This window comes from Nannospalax galili, unplaced genomic scaffold, assembly GCF_000622305.1.
Source record: "Nannospalax galili isolate Female #2095 unplaced genomic scaffold, S.galili_v1.0 scaffold582, whole genome shotgun sequence".
In the NCBI taxonomy this organism is placed as follows: Eukaryota; Metazoa; Chordata; class Mammalia; order Rodentia; family Spalacidae; genus Nannospalax; species Nannospalax galili.
In genome coordinates, this window is record NW_008349130.1 from 2,124,301 (window position 1) to 2,144,319 (window position 20,019).

The window sequence follows — 20,019 nt, forward strand, 5'->3', positions numbered from 1 at the left end:
AACATTTGGTCAGTTACAGAGGTAAGATTCAAGCCAAGCTGTCTGAAATTTCGTCCTTCCTAGTTCCTCTCCTTTTCCTTTCACTTCTTCCTTTCAATCCTCTTTTCTTCCCCTTTATCTCTCTCACTTTTTATTTTGGAAATTTTAACACCTTCAAAAACAGTAATGAGTCCTTCAGGTATCCACACTCAACAGCCTCTATCTTTTCTTAGCAAAAATAAATATTTTTTAAATAAAATTTTTGTAATTTTCATACAATATAATTTGATGGAATTTAGATCCCCTTCTATCCGTACTTCTCCTTATTGCCCCCTCACCCAATTTATATAACAGTGTTTATGGGGTCTAATTTGTGTCTCCAAATGTCCTTCAGTGTGGATCCTTCCATTGAAGCCTTGTTAACCTACCAAGTGTCCCATTCCTGAAAGAGATTGTCTTGCCCCTCCCAGCAACCACCAGTTGCCAAAATTTCCTTAGATGGGGTTGCAGCTTCTTACCCACTTCCACGTGTCTATGCTGAGATTTTTTTCTGATTTGATTTTGTATGGGACTTCACATGAGTAACTGACCAGCTCTCTGGAAAACTAGTTTCCTTGTGGTCATTCACCACCTCTGGCTCTTACCATCTTTCTGCCCCCTCTTCCATAATGATCCCTGAACCTTGGGAGACAGACATTTGATATAGGTGTACTATTCAGAGATAAGCGCTCTGCAGCCTCTTGTTCTCTGCATGTTGGCCAGTTGTAGGTTTCTGTGTTAATCACCATTTGTTGCCTTTGGACACTTCTCTGGTGAGAGAAATGAGTTAATCTGTGTAACAGGAAGTCATTAAGAGTCAATGTAGGGGCTAGAGAGATGGTTCAATGGTTAAGAGCACTGGTTGCTCTTGCAGAGGATCTGGGTTTGGTTTCCAACACCCACATGGCAGCTAACAACTGTCCATAACTCCAGTTCCAGGGGATACAACGCCCTCTTCTGTGGGCATTGCATGACTTGGGTGTACCTATGTATATTAGCAAGCAGTACACTTATACACATAAAATAAAAATAAGAGACACTTTTTTTGTCTTTTTGAGACAGGCTCTCCCTGTAGCCCCAGCTGACCTAAAACTCACTATGTAGACCAGGCTGGCCTGGAAGTCACAGATATCTGCCTGACTCTGCTTCCTGAGTGCTGGGATTAACAGCATGTGTTGCCACCCCGGTGATAATTTTTTTTTTTAAAAAAAGAATCAATTTGATACAATTAACTATTTAGTAGGAAACTAGTATTAGGGGCTCCCCTATATCTTGTGACCTGTTTAGTGTCAGGTTTCTAAGCCTGATAACAATATCAGATATGGGTTCTATCCTGGAAGTGGACCTTAAATCTAATTGTAGAGTATTTGGTTACTCCCATAATATTTATGTCAGTATTGCACTAGTGGGCATATCTTCTCAGGCCTGTTGTTACTGTACTTCACAGGATTCACAGCTAGGTAAGGATGATGATGATTTTTTTTTCCTTCCAGTAGCTTGCATAGCACCTTTCAGCACTATGAGTGGTAGCCAGTAGATAGGAGGCTCTGAAGCCAGCACCAGCTTGATTTGTCCTTGTTTGTTCTATAGCTCATGTACATAGTATCTTCAGCAATAGGGTCTTACGTCCAGTTCTGGTGGATAACCAAGAGCAGGGGGAAATGGTTAGTTTTGTTTGAGGGTCTATGGGACCCCTGATCAACAGCTTCTAAAGAGGGAGTCTATTCTGGCATTGAGGCTTTTTTGTTTTGTTTTGTTTTTTCATTAGCCTCTTTTTTTAAAAAAATTATTTATTATTTTTATTTTATGTGTATGTGTGTATTGCCTGCATGTAGGTAAGTGCACCCGTGTCATGCAGTGCCCTTGGAGGTCAGAAGAGGCTGTCAGATCTCCTGGGACTGGAGTTAGTTACGGACAGTTGTTAGCTGCCATGTGGGTGCTGGGATTTGAATCCCAGCCTTCTGCAAGAACAACCAGTGTTCTTAACCGCTGAGCCATCTCTCCAGCCTTTAGTCTCCTTTTAATACACACACACACACACACACACACACACACACACACACACTTTAAGAAACTTCTATAGTGGTAGGTTTCCATGTGGCTTTTTCTAAAGGCCTTTAGTGTTGCTTATCCCTCCCCATTCTCCCTCCTCTGCCGGGCCCTTCCATTCCCCACCCTTTTTAACTACCCGTCTCCCCCTTCCTATCACTGCATTCTGCCACCCCTCCCAGGAACCGTGCCCTCAACAGCCCCTATTTTTGAACACTGTGATAGCTTCCTTCCTTTATGGAACAACTTTTAAATAGAGGTAGATACATATTTCTGATTAAGAAGAGACCCTGTATCAACTTGCCTATACTTGTTCAAAATAAAGTACCAGTATCAAGCAGCACGGTGCCTTTCAAAAGGATTGAGTAGTCCAGGTATGTCGACCATTGCATTGCATATCCAGGTGACTTAAAACTGGAGGACTGCAGAGCTAGCCATACTCAGTGCATGGGATGATCTTCATGGACTGGATTAAAGATTTCATTCACCAGGCCAGGTGGCACGTGCCTTTAATCCCAGAAGAAACAGAAGCAGGCATATCTCTGAGATCAGAGTCAACCTGGTCTACATAGTAAGTTCCAGGCCAGCCAGAGCTACATAGTGAGACCCTGTCTCAAAAAATAAAATAACAACAAAACAAGTTTTCAGTCATGGTACTCACGCTTGCATTGTGATGCATTTCCCAGTGTGCTTTCTGCTTTCTCTTCTTTGAAACATTTTAGGTAGAATAAAAACAGGTTTAGATGCTAGCTTTTCTAAAATAATTTCCTTTTAAAATTAGTGATCGCTATGGTGATGTACACCTACAAATCTATGCACTTGTGAAGGTAAGACAGGAGAATGACAAATTTGAACCCAGCCTGGGTCACACAGCAAGATCCTGCCTATATATACAGTATTAGTTACTTTTCTGTTGCTTTGATTAAAAACACCATGACTAAGGGAACTTATAAAAGGAAGTGTTTATTTAGCTTACAGTTCCAAAGGGGCAAGCATCAGTCCATCATGGCAGGGAGGCATGGATGGCTGCAGAGGTGTCTGGAGGAGGAGCATAAGCTAAGCTCTCACATCTTCAAGCAGGCACTGGAAGCAGAGAACTACTGGGATTGGCAAGGTTTAAGAACTCTCTAAGCCATGCCCCAGTGATGTGCCCCATTCCTTCAGGATGGCCACAGCTTCTAAGATCTCCCAAAATAGCACCACCAACTGGGGACAAAATTTCCAAATACTTGGAGCCTATGGGGGAGATTCGCATTCAAACCATCACTCATACATACATACATACATATATATATATATATACACATATGTATGTGTGCGCGCACACACACACACACACACACACACACACACATTAGACAGATAAAAACAAGTCCTCTTTGAGCATCATCTCCAGTTCTCATGAAGGACTGTATGAACAAATTGGCATATGTATGCCCCATACTTTTCTCCTAAGTACTTAAATAAGTCACTGATTCTATCAGAGATCCTAAATTTTTCAGTAAAAATTAAATTCACTGTTACTGCCTTCAGTGAGAAATTGAACCTTTGAGTGCTGTTTGTTTCAAACTCTTATTTTGGCCTACTGATCACTTTAGAAACCTGTTTAGCTCCAGCTCTGAATTTCAGGTTTCCTAGTGCTTTGTTTGCCTTTGCTAGAATTCATGGTAAAAATAGCGTATCAGGTTTAAATGCTTGCAAGACTTATTTCTTGCTCAAGTTCTCTTACAATGTCCTATGTCTTATAAAATATTCTGTGGTTTCTTTCACTAGAAGAGGACTTTTATCTGTAGAACTGTATTTTAATGGGCCTTTCTTAAGAAAACGGGTGAGTGCTTTTCCTTGGGGTATGTAAGAATTAGACAGACAGGCTTGAATTGCATGTACTTCTTATTGCTTAATACCTTGATTTACTCTGAAGACCAGAGACAAAGTTAGAACTGTCACCAAGTGTAGGTTTTTGGATATTAACAACTTACATAATTGAGTGCTATCTCATTTAATAGTTGTGCTTACTTAACTATTTCCATAAAGTTAAAAAAAATGTTTAGATTTACTGTGGAAGCATCTATTTGATAGGGTTTTGTTTTTTGCATTTATTTAGATGAAAAGCTTCACTATTTAGGTGTGTTTTGTTTGACTTCTACACTAGAAAGAAAGCAACTGAGACAGCACATGGACATGTTTCTAACCAAAGGAAGTACTTACTGAGGAGGCTCCTCAGAGGGGTGGGGCTTAGCAGGCTAGAAGCTAGCAGTGGCTGCAGTGGATGCAAGGCTACAGCAAGTCAGGTTTTCACACTCTCGGAAGACTAAGCGATAAAATGGGAAATACATAACATTTGTCATTTAAAAGTTAATCAGTGTTAAATTAAGTGATTTAGTAAGACTTTTTGTATCTGATATCTTCTAAGGATTTAGAAATGCTGACCTGACCTAAAAACAGAGCATGACACCTTTCTGAATTTGTTTAAATTAGCATACAAAGCAACAGGTTTCTGCATGGCTTGTCCATCAGTCTTTGTTTTGATTGTTCTCGCATACACATGTGCACAGGATTTTGAATTAACAAATTACACTGTCAAAGTCATCAGTCAAGTACATTGTTTTGGATAGCCTAACATTACCTTTTTCCTAGCATTGTCACATAGAATATGACTTGAAAGTAAAGAAGCTTGCTAACCTAAGTGAACAATATTTTAATACAGTATCCTAAAATTTTCCCTAGGAAGTTTCATTTTCTAATTTTTGTGTTCAAAGAACTGCTACATGAAGCAAAATGAAGAGGAATTTGAAGGGTAATATTAATTTTTGTAAATCAAAGTTGTCCATAAAGTTAAAAAAGATGTATTAGAAGGGAGTTACCCAAGAAATATATGTAGAATGTATAACTGTATAGATGTTTCTGCCTCAGCAAAAATTTATATTGTAATGAATATAAATATATTAATTTTTTAAAATTATCTTAAGCCTGTGGAATAGATTGTGTCTTCATTTTTATCAATAATGAAACTGAGGTTCAAAGGGCAATTAAGTTGTCCAGTGTTATACACCCTTTAAATAAATAATGGAGGTGATTGCTCTAGATTTAAAAGCTCTATACATTTCTCTATCTTTACTCTCATAATTTCTTTAATCTTACAAGATTGCAGGAAATGGAAGTGTTGACCAGAACAGTTGTAACTGTGCAAGCTTAGGCCAGTGACAGTAGTGATACATGAAAACTTTTTTACCAATTTGAGAAATGATTAGATGCTGATGTAGCTGCCAACCAAGGTTTTTGTTTCTTGTTAGAAATTAGTGAGGGACAACATTGCTTAATTTAGAGTTATCCAACAATGAAAATTATTTAATAGAGGATAAAAATTGTAGGTAATAAAAGCATATTAAAGTGCTTAGTTTAAATCAGAGCAAAATGACCCATTCTGTAGTTTTAGACACAAAGATATAAGAATGAAAGAGTAAAGGAATGATAAGGAAAAGTTCTTAGGCTTTGTTTAAGTAGGCCACTTATAAATACATTTTCCCTTCATTAAATCTGTGTTAGGAAATTTTGTTCCTAGTTCTGTCTATAAAGAAACTTGTATTTGTTACATTCAGTTTTCAGTGGAAAAGGTTCAGATAATAACAATGCCGTATACCTGCTTGCTTTGTTTGTAGTTCAGATGTAGTTTAAATGCTCTCTGATCCATAATAAAATTTTTTGCTGAAAACCACAAATAAGAGATTTTAGTTAAATAAGCCTATTTTCCAGAACTTTAATTTTCACTGAAAAAAAATAAAAGGACTAGATTTGATGAATTTAGATTAAAATGATCACAAAAACCTTTGATGAGTTAAGTAGCTTAATAGCAAGAGAGGATGAAGTAGAATTATTGAAGAGCCAGTAGCCAGGGGATTCTAGGAGTGTCCACTGAACACAGGTGGGAGTTAGGGCGGAGAGGAGGACGACAGTCCTGACATGGTTCCATGTAAAGAATGAATCTTTCTCCTGAGGTGAGCACAAGTGTCTCTTTCCAAGAGATAAAGCTCCGACTTTCGGCTTGAGTGTCTCCAAGTGGATGTTTTCCCTAAAACACCTGGAAGCCAGTTCTGAACAGCAGCACCCGCCTCATTCAATGTGGAGACACAGAGCCTAAGCGTGAAAATGGATGTGTAGCTGCAGAACAGAAAAAACGTAGTGAAATGTAGCAGGGTCTGAGAATCATAGTGGAACTGTGGAGACTCAGCATATAGGACCAAGAGACGGGGTGTAAGGGGGCAGGGTGATGCGTTTCCAAGAGAGATGGTTTCTGCTTACTAGTTTCTGCCTGTCCTGTTCTTGTTTTTAATTTACCTCGCTCATTTATTTCAATCTCCCATTAAGATCCCTGCATTCTTTCCATGGGCACGTTTTAAATATTAGCCAAGTAAGACTGGGAATCTGAAGTGGTAGGCTGCAAGAGCATACTTTTTAACAATTTTCTAATTAAGGAGGATATAATTGACTAGTACTTATTTTGTTCATAATTTACATTCTGCAAATTTATTGGGGCCATCCTGTATCATTGTATTAAATGTTTAAAGAAGCTTTGATTGGGGGGGTGTTCCCCCCAAAAGCTGTGGTCAGAGTCCTCTTGCTTAATATTGTGACCTGCAGGCTGGTGAGTCACTCTCAATCTTGGATTTAGCCCTGTCTTAGAAGTTAAACTGGAATGCATTGGTGTAATACTGGGAGGAGGCCCTTTAGGGTTGAAATGTTCTCATAGGAAGGTGCCATAGTGCTGACTGGGTGGTTTCTTTCCTTCAGCCCTCAGGCTGCAGAGTCCTGATGCATGAGGGTATGTGTACCTGTGTGCTCTGGTTGATGCTGCCATAATCCAGACACATAGAGAACCCTAGTGGTTATTAATTTTTAAAAAAGTCACTAGTGTTTCATTTTATGAGGCCAGTCAACTTGCTTGTTTACAAAATGAACCCAAAATGGTTGAACTCAGAGAATAAATATGTAACTGCTAACCATTAACACATTGAAAACGCTCAAAGAGCTAACATGCATGGCATATAATTAATGCATTTGCATCCAAGTAATGAATATGACTTTGTGTCGTACATCTGGTCCCCACTTTTATTGCATCTATTTTTTAAAATATTTTATTTATTATTTTTATGTGTATGCGTGTATTGCTTGCATGTAGGTGAGTGCACTCGTGTAGTGCAGTGCCTGCGGAGGACAGAAGAGGCTGTCAGATCCCCTGGAACCGGAGTTACAGATAGTTGTTAGCTGCCATGTGGGTGCTGGGATTCGAACCCGGGTCTTCTGCAAGAACAGTCAGTGTTCTTAACCACTGAGCCATCTCTCCAGTCCCTTATCGCATCTATTTTTACATATAATTTGGAGGGTAAAATTTGGCAAATAAATATTCAGAGGAAATAATAGCATGTTTTGCATTGTTTCTATGTTCCTGATCCTCTTGCCCTGACTAATTCACAGAAATTTAAGCCTCCCATTAGTGAGTAAAATAGACCCTTGTGGACATGAAGTAAGCTATCGCCGTGTTCTCCTGCCTTCATTTTCGAGGCAGGACACTGAAAAGTTGTCATTGCCATATAAGAGGGTGGCTTGTGCATCTGTCCTCATGGGAGCCTGGTAAACCTCAGCAGTCTACTGCAGATGTTCCCCACCTAGTCCTCCCTGCCATAGTTTGACTTTTTCTTGTACCTCTGACTTTTTTTTAGCATGCTGCATAGTATTCTGTTTCGTGAATGTAACATTTATTTAAAATACCTAACTGATGGATACTATGTCTATTTTTTGCCATAAAAACATTTTATGCAAATGTGTGAATATATGTTGGATAAAATTCTAGAAGGAATTGTTAGCACAGAAGGTTTAGCCTTTATATTTCGAGCTGTATTTCTGGATTGTCTCTGTCTAAGTCACTTCCCCTCCATGAGGCCTATGAGAAAGAATCATTTCCTAATTTGTTTATTGTAGTCTAGTAGTCTAAATTCCTGTTTTCTGTTCTCTACTTTACCCTTTCATTCATCAGACCACTTACATTCAGGGTTGTTGTTTTTTTTTTTAATTGAAATTTTTGTGTATTTCGTACAGAACAGCTCAAACAACCTTAATCATCTTTATACCCTCGTCCCCACTGGTACCCTCCCATAGCCCTCCCCCGCCCGACTGGAGCCCATATACTCTGTCATCCCTGTTAAGGCCCACTGTGTTGTCAGTGTTCCCAGCTGTTCCCCAGTGAAAGTCCATCCACTAAGTCTAGTCAGCCTATCTAGAGTCCCTTGTTTTAGGAAGATCAGCTCTTCTTCATTTAGCAGCAATCAGTTGCCAACATTCCTTCAGATAAGATTGAGTTTTTAAAGACATGCTAAAGGTGGAATCATAGGCATACTTTTCTCTGTGTTTGATGTACAGGGTATTTAAACAGGAGTGTGTTAGAAGTTTAGGAAAGAAAAATGATTAAATAAGGAGGCAAATTTCAGAGTGATGTAGTCATGTTAAAAGTTAGAATGCCCAGAACTGGGAGATGACTTTGTGGGTAAAAGTGCTTGCTATGAAAGTAAGAGGACCCAAGCACTGAGTACAGGCATGACTGCGTGTACCTGTAACCCCAGCATTGGGAGGTGGAGTCAGGTGGATCCTGGGAGCTCACTGGCTGTCCAGCCTAGCTGAAGTGGTAATCTTCCAGTGTAGTGAGAGTCCCTACCTCAGAAAATAGAGAGTGACAGAGGAAGACTCCAATGTTCTCCTCTAGCCTTTGCATGGACACATGCACACACACACACACACACACACACACACACACACATAAAATGCCTGCAGTGGGGGCTGTCCTGAAGAACATATAACAAATACCTACCACTCTGCCCATGCCAAGCCCACTATGAAACATATAACAAATACCTACCACTCTTCCTGCCTGTGCTGCTCTGAGCCGCTCACAGAAGAGCCCTGACCAAATTGCTGCTGATGGCTGTTACTTTAAAACCTGTCCCTGAGGCGGGTGCCCTCCTCACCTGCTCCCTTCAGCATTCTCTTACACTAGAGGACCCAGGGCGTGTATGCTTACTCTCCACAGCCTCCTTATTTTCAGAATTTCTATGATTTTGACTTGCTGATAGGTTCATGAGATATGGGATATGAAGGAGCTTAAGATGCTACATTGCCAGAGTGAAAAACATTGATTCTCACTCCTGTTTGGTGGGAGACTGACTTTCTTTCTTTTTTCCTTCTTCCTTCTTTTTTTGCTTTTTACATCTCTTACTAATAATTTTATTTTTTAATTAATTATTTTTTATGTTATCTGCATGTGTGTAAGCGCACCCATGTCGTGCAATGCCTGCAGAGATCAGATTCCCTTGAACTGGGGTTACAGACCATTGTTGGCAGCCATGTGGGTGCTGGGAATGGAACCTGGGTCCTCTGCAAGAACAGTCAGTGCTCTTAACTGCTGAGTCATCTCTCTAGCCCCTGACTAAGATTTTATTAACATTTCCTCTTCATTTTACGTCTCTAAAATGCAAGTACAAGATGAGATAATTCTCAGTTAAAAATCAACAGTATCCTCAGCACTTAATAAAGTTTAGGAGACTGTTAGGAAGTGGGTTTGTCATTGTGAATTGAAAGTCATAATTCTTTAATTATGTTTATTCTAATCTCGAAATACTAACAAAGCTTGCTGTAGTTATATTTCCTCTATTAATAGGGCTCTCTGCCTTGTTAATAGAGAGCCACTTTGTAAGGGAGTAAAAGAAGATTGAAATAAACCGAGAGATCTCGCCTTGGGAAGAAGAGGAAATTATCTTCGTGTCTTGTCACCTTGGAGTTCTTGGCTTCAGTTCTCTCAATGATACCTGCCCAAATATGAGCATAAAGGAATGCTTACCCCGTGTTATATAACTGTGTGGGGTTCTTCTGGAGGCTCTTATTTATTGCTCGGGAACAGAGGAGGAGACCATTTTACAGGCCTGTTGGGGGTGGGGTGGGGTGGAAGGAGACTGTACCAATCAGAACAGTAAGAAAATGTAAAGTCTGAACACGATTTGGTCCAAACAGTCATCATCAGGAATTTGTTATGGTAACTGCTGTGCAGTCACAGGAGAAGCAAGGCTTAGTGAATGCATGTTCTTATTGTATGATCTGTTGGAGAGCCATGTTATATAACACAGGGAGCTTCATGTGTCTTTGTGGAGGGCTTGTGTTCTCCAGCATATAGTTTTGTGTTAAGACTGACCTCTGGGTGACTGGCGTGGAGTTCTCTTTTTGTTTTAAAATTGCACAGAGTGAATCCCTTCACAGTTCTTTCCAAGCTGCTGACTGTGTTATTTTCCTAGCAAAGCCTGAGCCTGCATGAGCCCAGCCATCTGCCTTGTCTGTGCTTGTCCGTAGGCAGTGATGTTCTCCAGAGAGAGGCACACTCCAGGGTAGACCTTGAGTGGCAGCTGGCTGCGGTGTCTGACCAGAAGTCTTCCTGTTCTGTGTATCACTCCTCTCCTCCATCACCTTTCTTTACCCTAATGATGAGCTGACTCCTGCTCTCAGGGAAAATGGAAGCCAAGGAAGTGGAAAGTTTTCCTTCTCACTACCCAGGATGTACACTTAACCTTTTTGTGTCTATCCTCAGCTCCTTTGTGCCTCTGCAGCACAGCAAGGCTGGTCCTGCCCAAAGCCCCCTCCTGTTGTGCAGAAGCTGTTCTCTCAGCCTTTGCCTCCCACCTTTCTTTTCCAGGGCAGTCTACTTTTCCCAACAGATCTTTCTCATTGGTTTTTAAGAATGTTAATACAGCTTCTTAATTAAATAATCAACAGAAACATTCTCCCTTAACCCCAGTATTTTTATGTGTGGGTCTATTTTTTCCTTCTAGGTCAAACTTCTCAAAAGCGTTTTCTGTACCATCTGTCTTCATTTTTTTCTCTTGATACTTCTCAACTTACTGTTCTCTGGTTCTGGGCCCATAGTCTTTTAAACAGTTGTAGGGTCACAGGTGATATCCATGTGGCTAAATCTGTAGATATTTTTGAGACCTCGTCTTACTCTTTGTTGTCTGGCCCTGCTGAACATTCATTTCTTGACATACCTTTACCCTTAGCTGTTACATTGGAGTGCTTCACCCTTAGGGTTCACCTTTCCCTTTTCTCTCTTTTGTCTCGTCTATGGACAGCTTCAGTCGCTACTCCCAGTGTAATAGCGAAGGTCTGTGGATTTGACCTCCCAGAGCCTTCTGGCCCCTCTTTGTCTCCCATTATCTGCCGTTCTGCAACCATGTTCTCCAACTTGAATTCTGTGGGAATATTTGAACTGCTTTAAATTTGTCTGACCCCAGATCTGCTCATTTGATCTCTTATAATTCTCCTTAAAGCATTTAATGGCTTTCCATAGCTCTTAGAAAAAAAAGTTTGCAATCCATTAGGAAATCCCTGAGAATCAGTCTCATCTCGGCCCCTTGCCAGCTCTCCAGCCTCACGTCTCAGCATCCCCCCTTGCAGCTGGCTCCTTGCCCTTGCTGGGCTTCCTGTAGTAATGCTTCCTCCAACCAGAGTTATGGATGCACCTTCTCTCCTCCTATGTTCTTGTCCCCCAGGTTTTCTCCTGATGTACTCTGAGCCCTCCATGTTCCCAGTGACTATATTCCCAGTGTCTCATTGTCTGAAACATGGCTGATATATATTAAATATCACGTGAATAAAGGAATGAGCTTGCTGGTTTGTTTACTGGTAAGAGTTATATGTATAAGTATCCCTCTAAAAGCCTGAGTTATACCTTTTCCCATTGTGTTTTCATCATGCTATTTAACACCAGTAGACACATCTTAATAGCCTGTGTGATTGCTCTTCATGCTTAGTTTTACAACAGTTTTCTCCCAAGTCCTCTGGAGACCTTGGGAAAACCACAAAGTTTCCTAAAGCCTTGTGCCAGTAGCAGCTGGTAGTCCTACATGCACACTCCCACGGCCACCCAGGTTTCCAGATGTTCCCTAGATGTAACTGGAATTCTAGGTGACTTTGTTTTAACTTGAATAATTTCTTATTTTCTGTTTTTGCTGAAATAATTGAGTTGTGAGTTGTAGGATCTGTGTTCAGAGAAAGCATAGAGCAAGTGAGGACTAGCTGACAGGACACCTGAATCTCAGCTCTGGGGTTTTTGTTATTGTCACTGTTTCACTTTAATATGGTCTTTTCTCTTAATTATGTAAAAATTGTTATTTCAAAAATTCAAGCCTGGCGTAGTGGCGCACGCCTTTAATCCCAGCACTCGGGAGGCAGAGGCAGGCAGATCTCTGTGAGTTCAACACCAGCCTGGTCTACATAGTGAGTTCTAGGGCAGCTGGGGCTACAGGGAGACCCTGTCTCAAAAACACCAAAAAAAAAAAATTCAGTTTTGCCAAGATACTATAAAATGTTCTCTCTCAACCATTTTTATGCATTTAAATAGCACTAAGTACATTGTTGTACAGACATCACCATCGTCTAGATCCTGAAGTCTTCATCTTGTATGACTGTCTGATCTGTTGCTGTGATAAAGCACCCTGACAAAAAGCAGCTTAGGTTTGTTTTAGCTTACAGTTCTAGGTTCATCTTTGTGGGGAAGTTACAGTGGTAGGGGCTTGAGGCAGCTGGTCACATGACATCCTCAGTCAAGCAGAGAGAGAATGAATGAACAGATGTCAGTTGCTCAGCTAGTTTGCTCTACTCTTAAAAAATTCAGGACACAAATCTAGGGAATATACCACACACTTTTAGGCTAAGTCTTCCACATCCATTAAGACAATCAAGACAATCCCCCAGATGTCCACAGGCCACCCTGATCTAGACAATCTTGCATTGAGACTCTCTGCCAGATGCTCGAGGGTGTGTCAAATTGACAACTAAAAATGACCATCTTAGCACTCCCTCAGCACTTGGGGGCAGAGGCAGTTGAATCTCTATGAGATCAAGCCCAGCCTGGTTTACATAGCAAGTTCCAGACCAGCTGGGGCTGCAGAGAGACCCTGTCTCAAAACAAACAAACAAAAAATGACCATCTTGGTGGCTGAATGTGTACCCATTAAATGATAACTCCCAATAACCAATCTTACCCCAGCTTTTAGTAGCCACTCTTTCTTTCAGTTGAAATAGAAAGTTGTTCCCGGTGTCTTTTCAGATGATCAGGTGACTCAAATCACTAAGCCTCAACTGTTTTAAAATCCAATTAAAGCATCAAATGCTGCTCTACAGACTTTGTCATTTTACCACATACTCCAGAATTAGACTGATCCACAACCTCCCCAACACTCTGTCTCATTCTCTCTTACATTTAAACAGTTCTTTGTGTCCTTCCAAGGGTATAAAGGAATAGGCCTGTTTACATTTGTGTACGTTGTGCCTGTATTGCTACTATGTGATGTTGTATTTATGAGTTAATTAGAATAAAGTTATTTTCTTTTAAAAAAATAAAATAATTGTTTTAAATATTGAAATTTCAAAAGAAAATCAAACTTAGAGATGCAGGATTCTCACATAGTTTAGTTCTCAGATTTGCCTGATAAGAATACCCCAATAAAAATATATGCTATAAAGGGTCTGGGGATGTAGCTCAGTTGATGAGTGCATGGGTGGCATCCTTAATACCACATAAAGCTGGGCATAGCGGTTCTTGCCTGCAATTGGGAGGTAAAAGCAGATTCATTGGAAGTTCATGGCCATTCTTGACTACTTACAGAATTTGAGTCCAGACTAGGCTAAAGATGACTCTTATCTTAAAAAAAACAAAACAAAAACAAAAAAACAAAAAAACTGTGCCAGTGCTTCCCACTGGTCGAATAGTTTTAGAACCCTAATCTAGACTGAGTCACGTTGTATGAGAGACTTTCCTGGGGAGAGGTAACACCCATGTCTACTCACCAGAAAGGGAACCCATAATAGACTAAAGTAGCTGTTGCACCAAAGTCCATGTTGGTGAACCAATGAGTTTTTATTGGAGCTACCAACAGGAGATGGGTGAGGGGTTACTTCAGAAGCAGGAGTGACTCAGAGACAGCTGTACCACTGAAAGCCTACCCCAACATGGGGGACAGCTCATGAAAGCTGGAACCCTGGAGCGTACTGCATGACATGCAGGCAGCTTGACAGTAAGAGAGGACCTTCTAGGCAGCTTGGGTGGGCTGCACCTGTTCCAGGCTTCCCTCTCCTTAGGAGTCCTTAGGGTTTATGTAACCTAGGGGAACTAGGGACCTTGTGCATCTGGTCAGCTTAAGGGACTTCCTGAGATTTCTGAGTTCTTTTCTCTCTGAGTTTTAATTAAGGAGCCTCTTCTTAGAATCTCCTGAGTCTTGCCAAGCCTTCCTTTAGAATTCTTGAGTTTTAACAGGACTCCTTTAGAATTTCCTAGGTCTTAATGAGCTTCGGAGGAAATTGCTACACAACAGTAGAAAGGCCAGGGTATCTCTATTTTAATGTTTACCACATTTTGTATATGTGTGCATATGATGTGTGTGTTGTTCTTTGTATAAAGTGAGTGCTATATGAACTATTAAATTATTGTTTTTATTCAAAATCACTTTATATTATGCCAGTAGCCATTTTAAAATACATTTTTTATAACAAATTAAGAAAAGGTTTGTGCCTCCTGTTTGAGACAGGGTATCATTATATAATCTTGGCTGACTACAAACTCACTATGTAGACCAGGCTGGCTTCAAACTCATAGAGATCCGCCTGCCCTTGCCTCCTGACTGCTGGGATTTAGGCATGTACCACCAGTCTCTGTAGGTTTGCACATTTGATCTCACTTTTAACTTGACTTTATGTCCTTTTAGTTTTAGATTTTCAATTTAAAATGTATATAATCTTCTTGTATCTTCACTTCTTTCCAAGTCGATTTAGTCATGTCTGGAAGGAAAGATGGGTTATGAATGGTATAAAGCTTATAATCATGATGACTGAATCATTTGGAAAAATTACATTATCATAGGATAATAAAACAGTTGAGATTTTTGCCAAGCAAAACACTCTTCTATAATAAGCCTAGTGTATATTTTTTGTTAGAGGATTACATGATCTGGAAAGGCTTTTATAAAATAAGGAAATTAAAACAAATAATGCTCAACGGTCTCAAATCTAGTGTAGGAGCATGGTCACCACCTTCTGTATGCTACAGTATCATCTCATACTCTCCAGTGCTTAAACATAGGCGGAAATGAAATTTCTTGCTAACATTCCACAGAAGAAAATGTTACCTTGATGGTGAAAATAAATACTTTAGTAACTGGAAAAGAATGGGATCTTTTTGTGTACACATGTGATATCCCTGTGATGAGTGTGTGTTATGCATGATGTATGTTGTATGTATGAATGTACAGCTATGTGTGCCCAAGGGCCACCTACAGAAGCCAGAGCAGGATCTTGAGTGTCTTTTATGGCCATTTCCATTATTGCCTTGAGACAAGATCTACCCTCAACCAAAGCTTGACATTCTGACTGGGTTGGATGGTGAGTGAGCTCTGGGACTCCATCTCTCTGCCTCCCATTGCTGGAGCTGCAGGTATACTCGCCGTGCCCTGCTTTTTATTTGGGCACTGGGAATTTGAACTCAAACCTTCCTGCTTGCAAAGCAAGCACACTTTCCCAGAGTCATCTTCCTAGTCTCAGAGAGCTGAAATTTTTAAAGATTGTGTTATCTCAATGAGATTGCAAAGAAGGGAGGAGGTAGCTCCTCAGGCCTCTGATGCTCCAGGAAGAGCAGGAAAGCCACACTGAAAGGCTGGGAAGGACCACAGAACCTGGGAAGCCATGTAGTTTTGAAGACTTTGGAGCTCTTTGTTTTTCACAGTGGCTTTAATTTTTTTCCCCTTTCTCTGTTTTTGGTTAACTAATTGCCTTATCTTCTACAGACCTTTAATAGAGGGTAGCCACTCCAATTTTTGTTGTATTACAATGTTGATTGCAGGACAGAACAGGGGGTTTATTCAAACTCACTATTGTGCAGCTGTTTCTGTGCTGAGATGACTACGTCATTCTAAAAGAAGTTTTGTGTTTTATTCTCTTCATCTAAAAACTTGATTCTTCAATGACTTTATTCATTCTCCTGGGGATTACTCAGTGTTTACTCTTTGCTAATGGCAGGGTTCTCATAATAACATGCAGTTTCTTGTTCAGAAGTTGGCAGACTCAGAAAGCCTGGTTTTTAATTCTCCAGAAATTTTGAGTTTTATAGAAACAAAAACAACTGTTTATTAGAGGACCTTGGTCTAGACTGTTGAACATACCTGTTTAGTATTCTTGACATCAACAGGTTCTTGAACATGAGTCTGTGTGAATTTAAAATCTTATTTAGTACAGGTCTGCCCCCTTGCCTCTACTGCTGTCAGTGGTATAGGATTACTTTTGAGGGATTGTATTGGTGGCATATGAAAGTCAGTGAAGGAGCTGTGGTAATTTCCTGGGATGTGAACAAGTAGGAAGTGGAACTACATGTCTGGTCTATGAACACTTCCTTCCAAGCCCTATGAAAGTTTACATGGATTATTTTGCATGGAGTCTGCCTTTTCTTCAGATTGAAGAAACAAACCCTGAGAGGAGGAACTTCTGTTTGCCATTCTTCTTCAAGAGTCATGATGTACTTACTTTCAGAGTTTTCTCTTGTAAATGACCTCCTAAATAGTATTCAAAATAACTCAATTCATTCTTACACAAACCTGTGAGCACATTGAGAAGATCAATCCACTCTGTGTGGTTCCCCAAAGGATTGTTTGAGCAAGATAGGAAGTCTGCAAATTGATAATGGAGTTCTCACTAGGAGCTTTTAGAGAATAGGTCTTGTGCTTTGTGTTGAGCACTTCGTTTCCCTTATTCGTCTGTATTCTTTTAATGCTTTTTCCTTGAGTTCAAAATTCGAGGCTCTCACCTTGAGTGAGGTTTCTAACCCTCAGTTTTGCCACTTTCTATACAAGCAATATTTGAGAAGTGGTTTCCTCATGTGGATAAAGTTAGCTTCAAAGTACTCCCTCCAGTTTAGACATCATGTCTTACAAATTAAAAAGATGTGAGGCCTGGGGTTGGGTGGGGGCTGAAATGAGGGGAGGCAAATGCACATGTTTGTGTATGAAATACACACCAGCATTTATTCTAGAAAATTTATAATTTAAATTACTAAGTAAGCAACGTTTTTGCTAACATTCCAGTAGATATTTTATTGAGGATCTGTTATGCATGTGTATTTTAGTATGAAGATAAAACGTATTTTATTAGTACATGGATCTCGCTATCTAAAATTTGATCTGTTGAGAAAACAAGATATGCATGTACATGAGACAGTGAATTGATAGGGAAAGGGAAGTATAAAGTTATCCTAGGTGCTACTGAGTAGCACAGTCCAGGAGTATAAGGAGTTCAGGAAACAGGGAAATGAGACTTAAGAAGATCAGCACATGTTGCATAGAGGAGGTCGGGTTTGATCTCTGCTTGGAAGGGGAAATAGAATTGTAAAAGACAACAGTGAAGGTAAGGTTGTCCTGGGAAGGTATTAGCATGGGTGTGGCATTACACTAGGCACAAAACTTCTGTATGTGGGGAGACATACTAAGAAGATGCTGGTTGGTTTGGAAGGATGCCATCAGAGTAGTGGAATGTAAATCAGTTGAGTGGGACAGATCTTCATATCTTTCTGATTAGAAGACATTTATACAATGAGGAAAGTCACATATGTTCAGATTTTTATATTTTCCTTTCTGTGTTTCTTTTGGGCCACACAAGTGTCTGAGAGAAGTAAGCAGTGCTTAATGTTTGAAGGAAATCTCTGTGTTTGACCATGGGCTTAGTATTAGTTTTGCAGAACCTGTCATCTAGATAGTTAATACTTGTAATTGTCAAGTTAAGTTGGTGCATAAAGGGTTTACACAGTGCTCTTTTTCCTAGGCCGGACCTGATCGACATGAATACTGTTGCTGTTCAAAGCAACCTTGCAAATTTAGAGCATGCTTTTTATGTAGCTGAAAAAATTGGTGTTATAAGACTTCTAGACCCTGAAGGTGAGTTGTTTCTTAATTCTGTGTGCACCGGCATGAACATCTGATCAGAAGGAATGTGTCAGCATTAGGAAATAATTAATTTACATTGCTGGCTTTAGATGTTGATGTCTCTTCGCCTGATGAAAAGTCAGTGATAACCTATGTGTCATCTCTCTACGATGCATTCCCCAAAGTCCCTGAAGGTGGAGAAGGCATCAGTGCAAATGTGAGTATTCCTTTCTCTGCACTTGAAGCTGCTACTTCAGTGATGACCAGTCAATTGAAGTCTTTGACAAGTAGTGCAGCTTTTAAATAGATTTTAAATGCCAAGTATTAAAAGACTTTGAGTTAACATGCTGTTTAGCTGATAGTATGTACATTTCACAGCATCATTCTACCATGAAAATTAAAGTATAACTAAAAAATTGTCCTGTATCACAAATTCAGGAAGCAATTTCAGTGTTATAGGCCATTTGATAAATAAAAGTTACCAATTACTGAAATTTCAAGAATTTCTTTTTTAGCTTGGTGCAATTTATAACTGCTGTATTCCTGTCATGTTTATAATAGGCCATCTCACTTCATAACGCATTTCAAAGTTAACTTAAGAAATCTCATGAAGTTAGGTAACTACAGAGTGTTTCTCTGATTTAAAGGAGTGCCCTAGATGAAGGCATTTGGCCAGGTGAACAGAGCAAGGTTTCTCACACACAGCTTCAGTTATCATGTTTTGTTTAAGTCAGTTTCTCAAAGATCTTCATTATTTAAATCAACTGTGCACTCTGAAGTGGCCATGCTGAACAAACGTATTTCTGGAAGTAACCAGAAGCTCATTTGGGAATGATGATGATGACGATGCCCCTTCTCCTCAGGTTTCTTCCCTCCCTTTTTCTCACAGATATTTTTTATTATTTATAATTTTACATGTAATAATTTTATTATTTATAATTGTTTGTATTTTTTATTATTATTCCACTTTTTTTGCACTCACTTTTCTGATTCTGATGGCACCTCTGTGGTGCTAGTTTTAGATCGATTTCCAGTCTCTTCACCTGTTCTTTTGCTGAAAGGACTTTGGTTTGCCAAGTAACTTGTTCCCCTGCTCAACCTCTCTCAGCTGTTGCTTCCTGATGCTGGGGATGCTCCTTGGTCCATCTTCTCATTTTATATACCTCCGTTCTGCCTCTGCTTCCTTCACACAGAACTAGCACTGGCAGCTTATGCTTTCCATCTCTCTTTGCATTCACTTGGCATGTGACCACCAAATCAATCTTCCTGTAAGCTGCTGTCTTCTGTATCAGAACCTACTAGTTAAATCCTATTCGGATGCCTTGACAGCCAGAACTCTGTGTATATTAATTCTTATTACTGGCCTTTTGTCTACAGTGTTGAAGTGAGACAGTTACTTATAGCTGGTGCCCTGCCTCCCTCAGGACTCTCTTGCCTTTTATCCGCCCCCCCCCAACCATGTGATTACTCACTGGTCATTGCAGCCCTGTTCAGGGTCCACCCTTCCCAAGAAGCCTTTGGTCTGGTCATCATTGCAGGGCACCTGGATGCATACCTGATTCTTACCTCCATTTTTAGTGTATACCACTTGGTTAAATCCTACTTTTCATGTTCCTTAACTGATTTTACTGTGAGTCTCCCATCTCCCTATTTAAGCAATAACTCCCTGATGATACATAGTATGTCTTAAGGCTTTACTTTTTATTACAACACTGAGTATAAGCATTTGACTTAAAAAGCATTTTCAGAAACTTAATTACATAGCAGTTGACAACCTTCCAATTTCTTTCCTTTTAAAAAAGTTGCTTGATGAGTACTTGAAAAATCCCACCATATCCAACCCATTCCTGTCTGGTTTGCATCTGTGTAGCCCTTTGAGCATCAGGTATGTAGGGAACTTGGATCTGAAATGGTTGGCAGAGATGGGCAGCCTGGCTTATGCAAGCAGCTACTCCCCTTA

At 40.0% G+C, this 20,019-nt stretch overlaps 1 protein-coding gene across 17 annotated transcripts in view; it reads left to right on the top strand.

Annotated features, from left to right (window-relative positions):
• Positions 1 to 20,019, top strand: part of Dst (dystonin) — a 489,235-nt gene that overhangs the window by 275,024 nt on the left and 194,192 nt on the right. For all 17 annotated transcript variants that reach the window (XM_029570114.1, XM_029570107.1, XM_029570103.1 and 14 more), the window contains 2 exons: positions 17,959 to 18,071; positions 18,170 to 18,276. In XM_029570114.1, the coding sequence (XP_029425974.1) occupies positions 17,959 to 18,071; positions 18,170 to 18,276 (220 nt within the window). The remainder of the gene's footprint in view (positions 1 to 17,958; positions 18,072 to 18,169; positions 18,277 to 20,019) is intronic.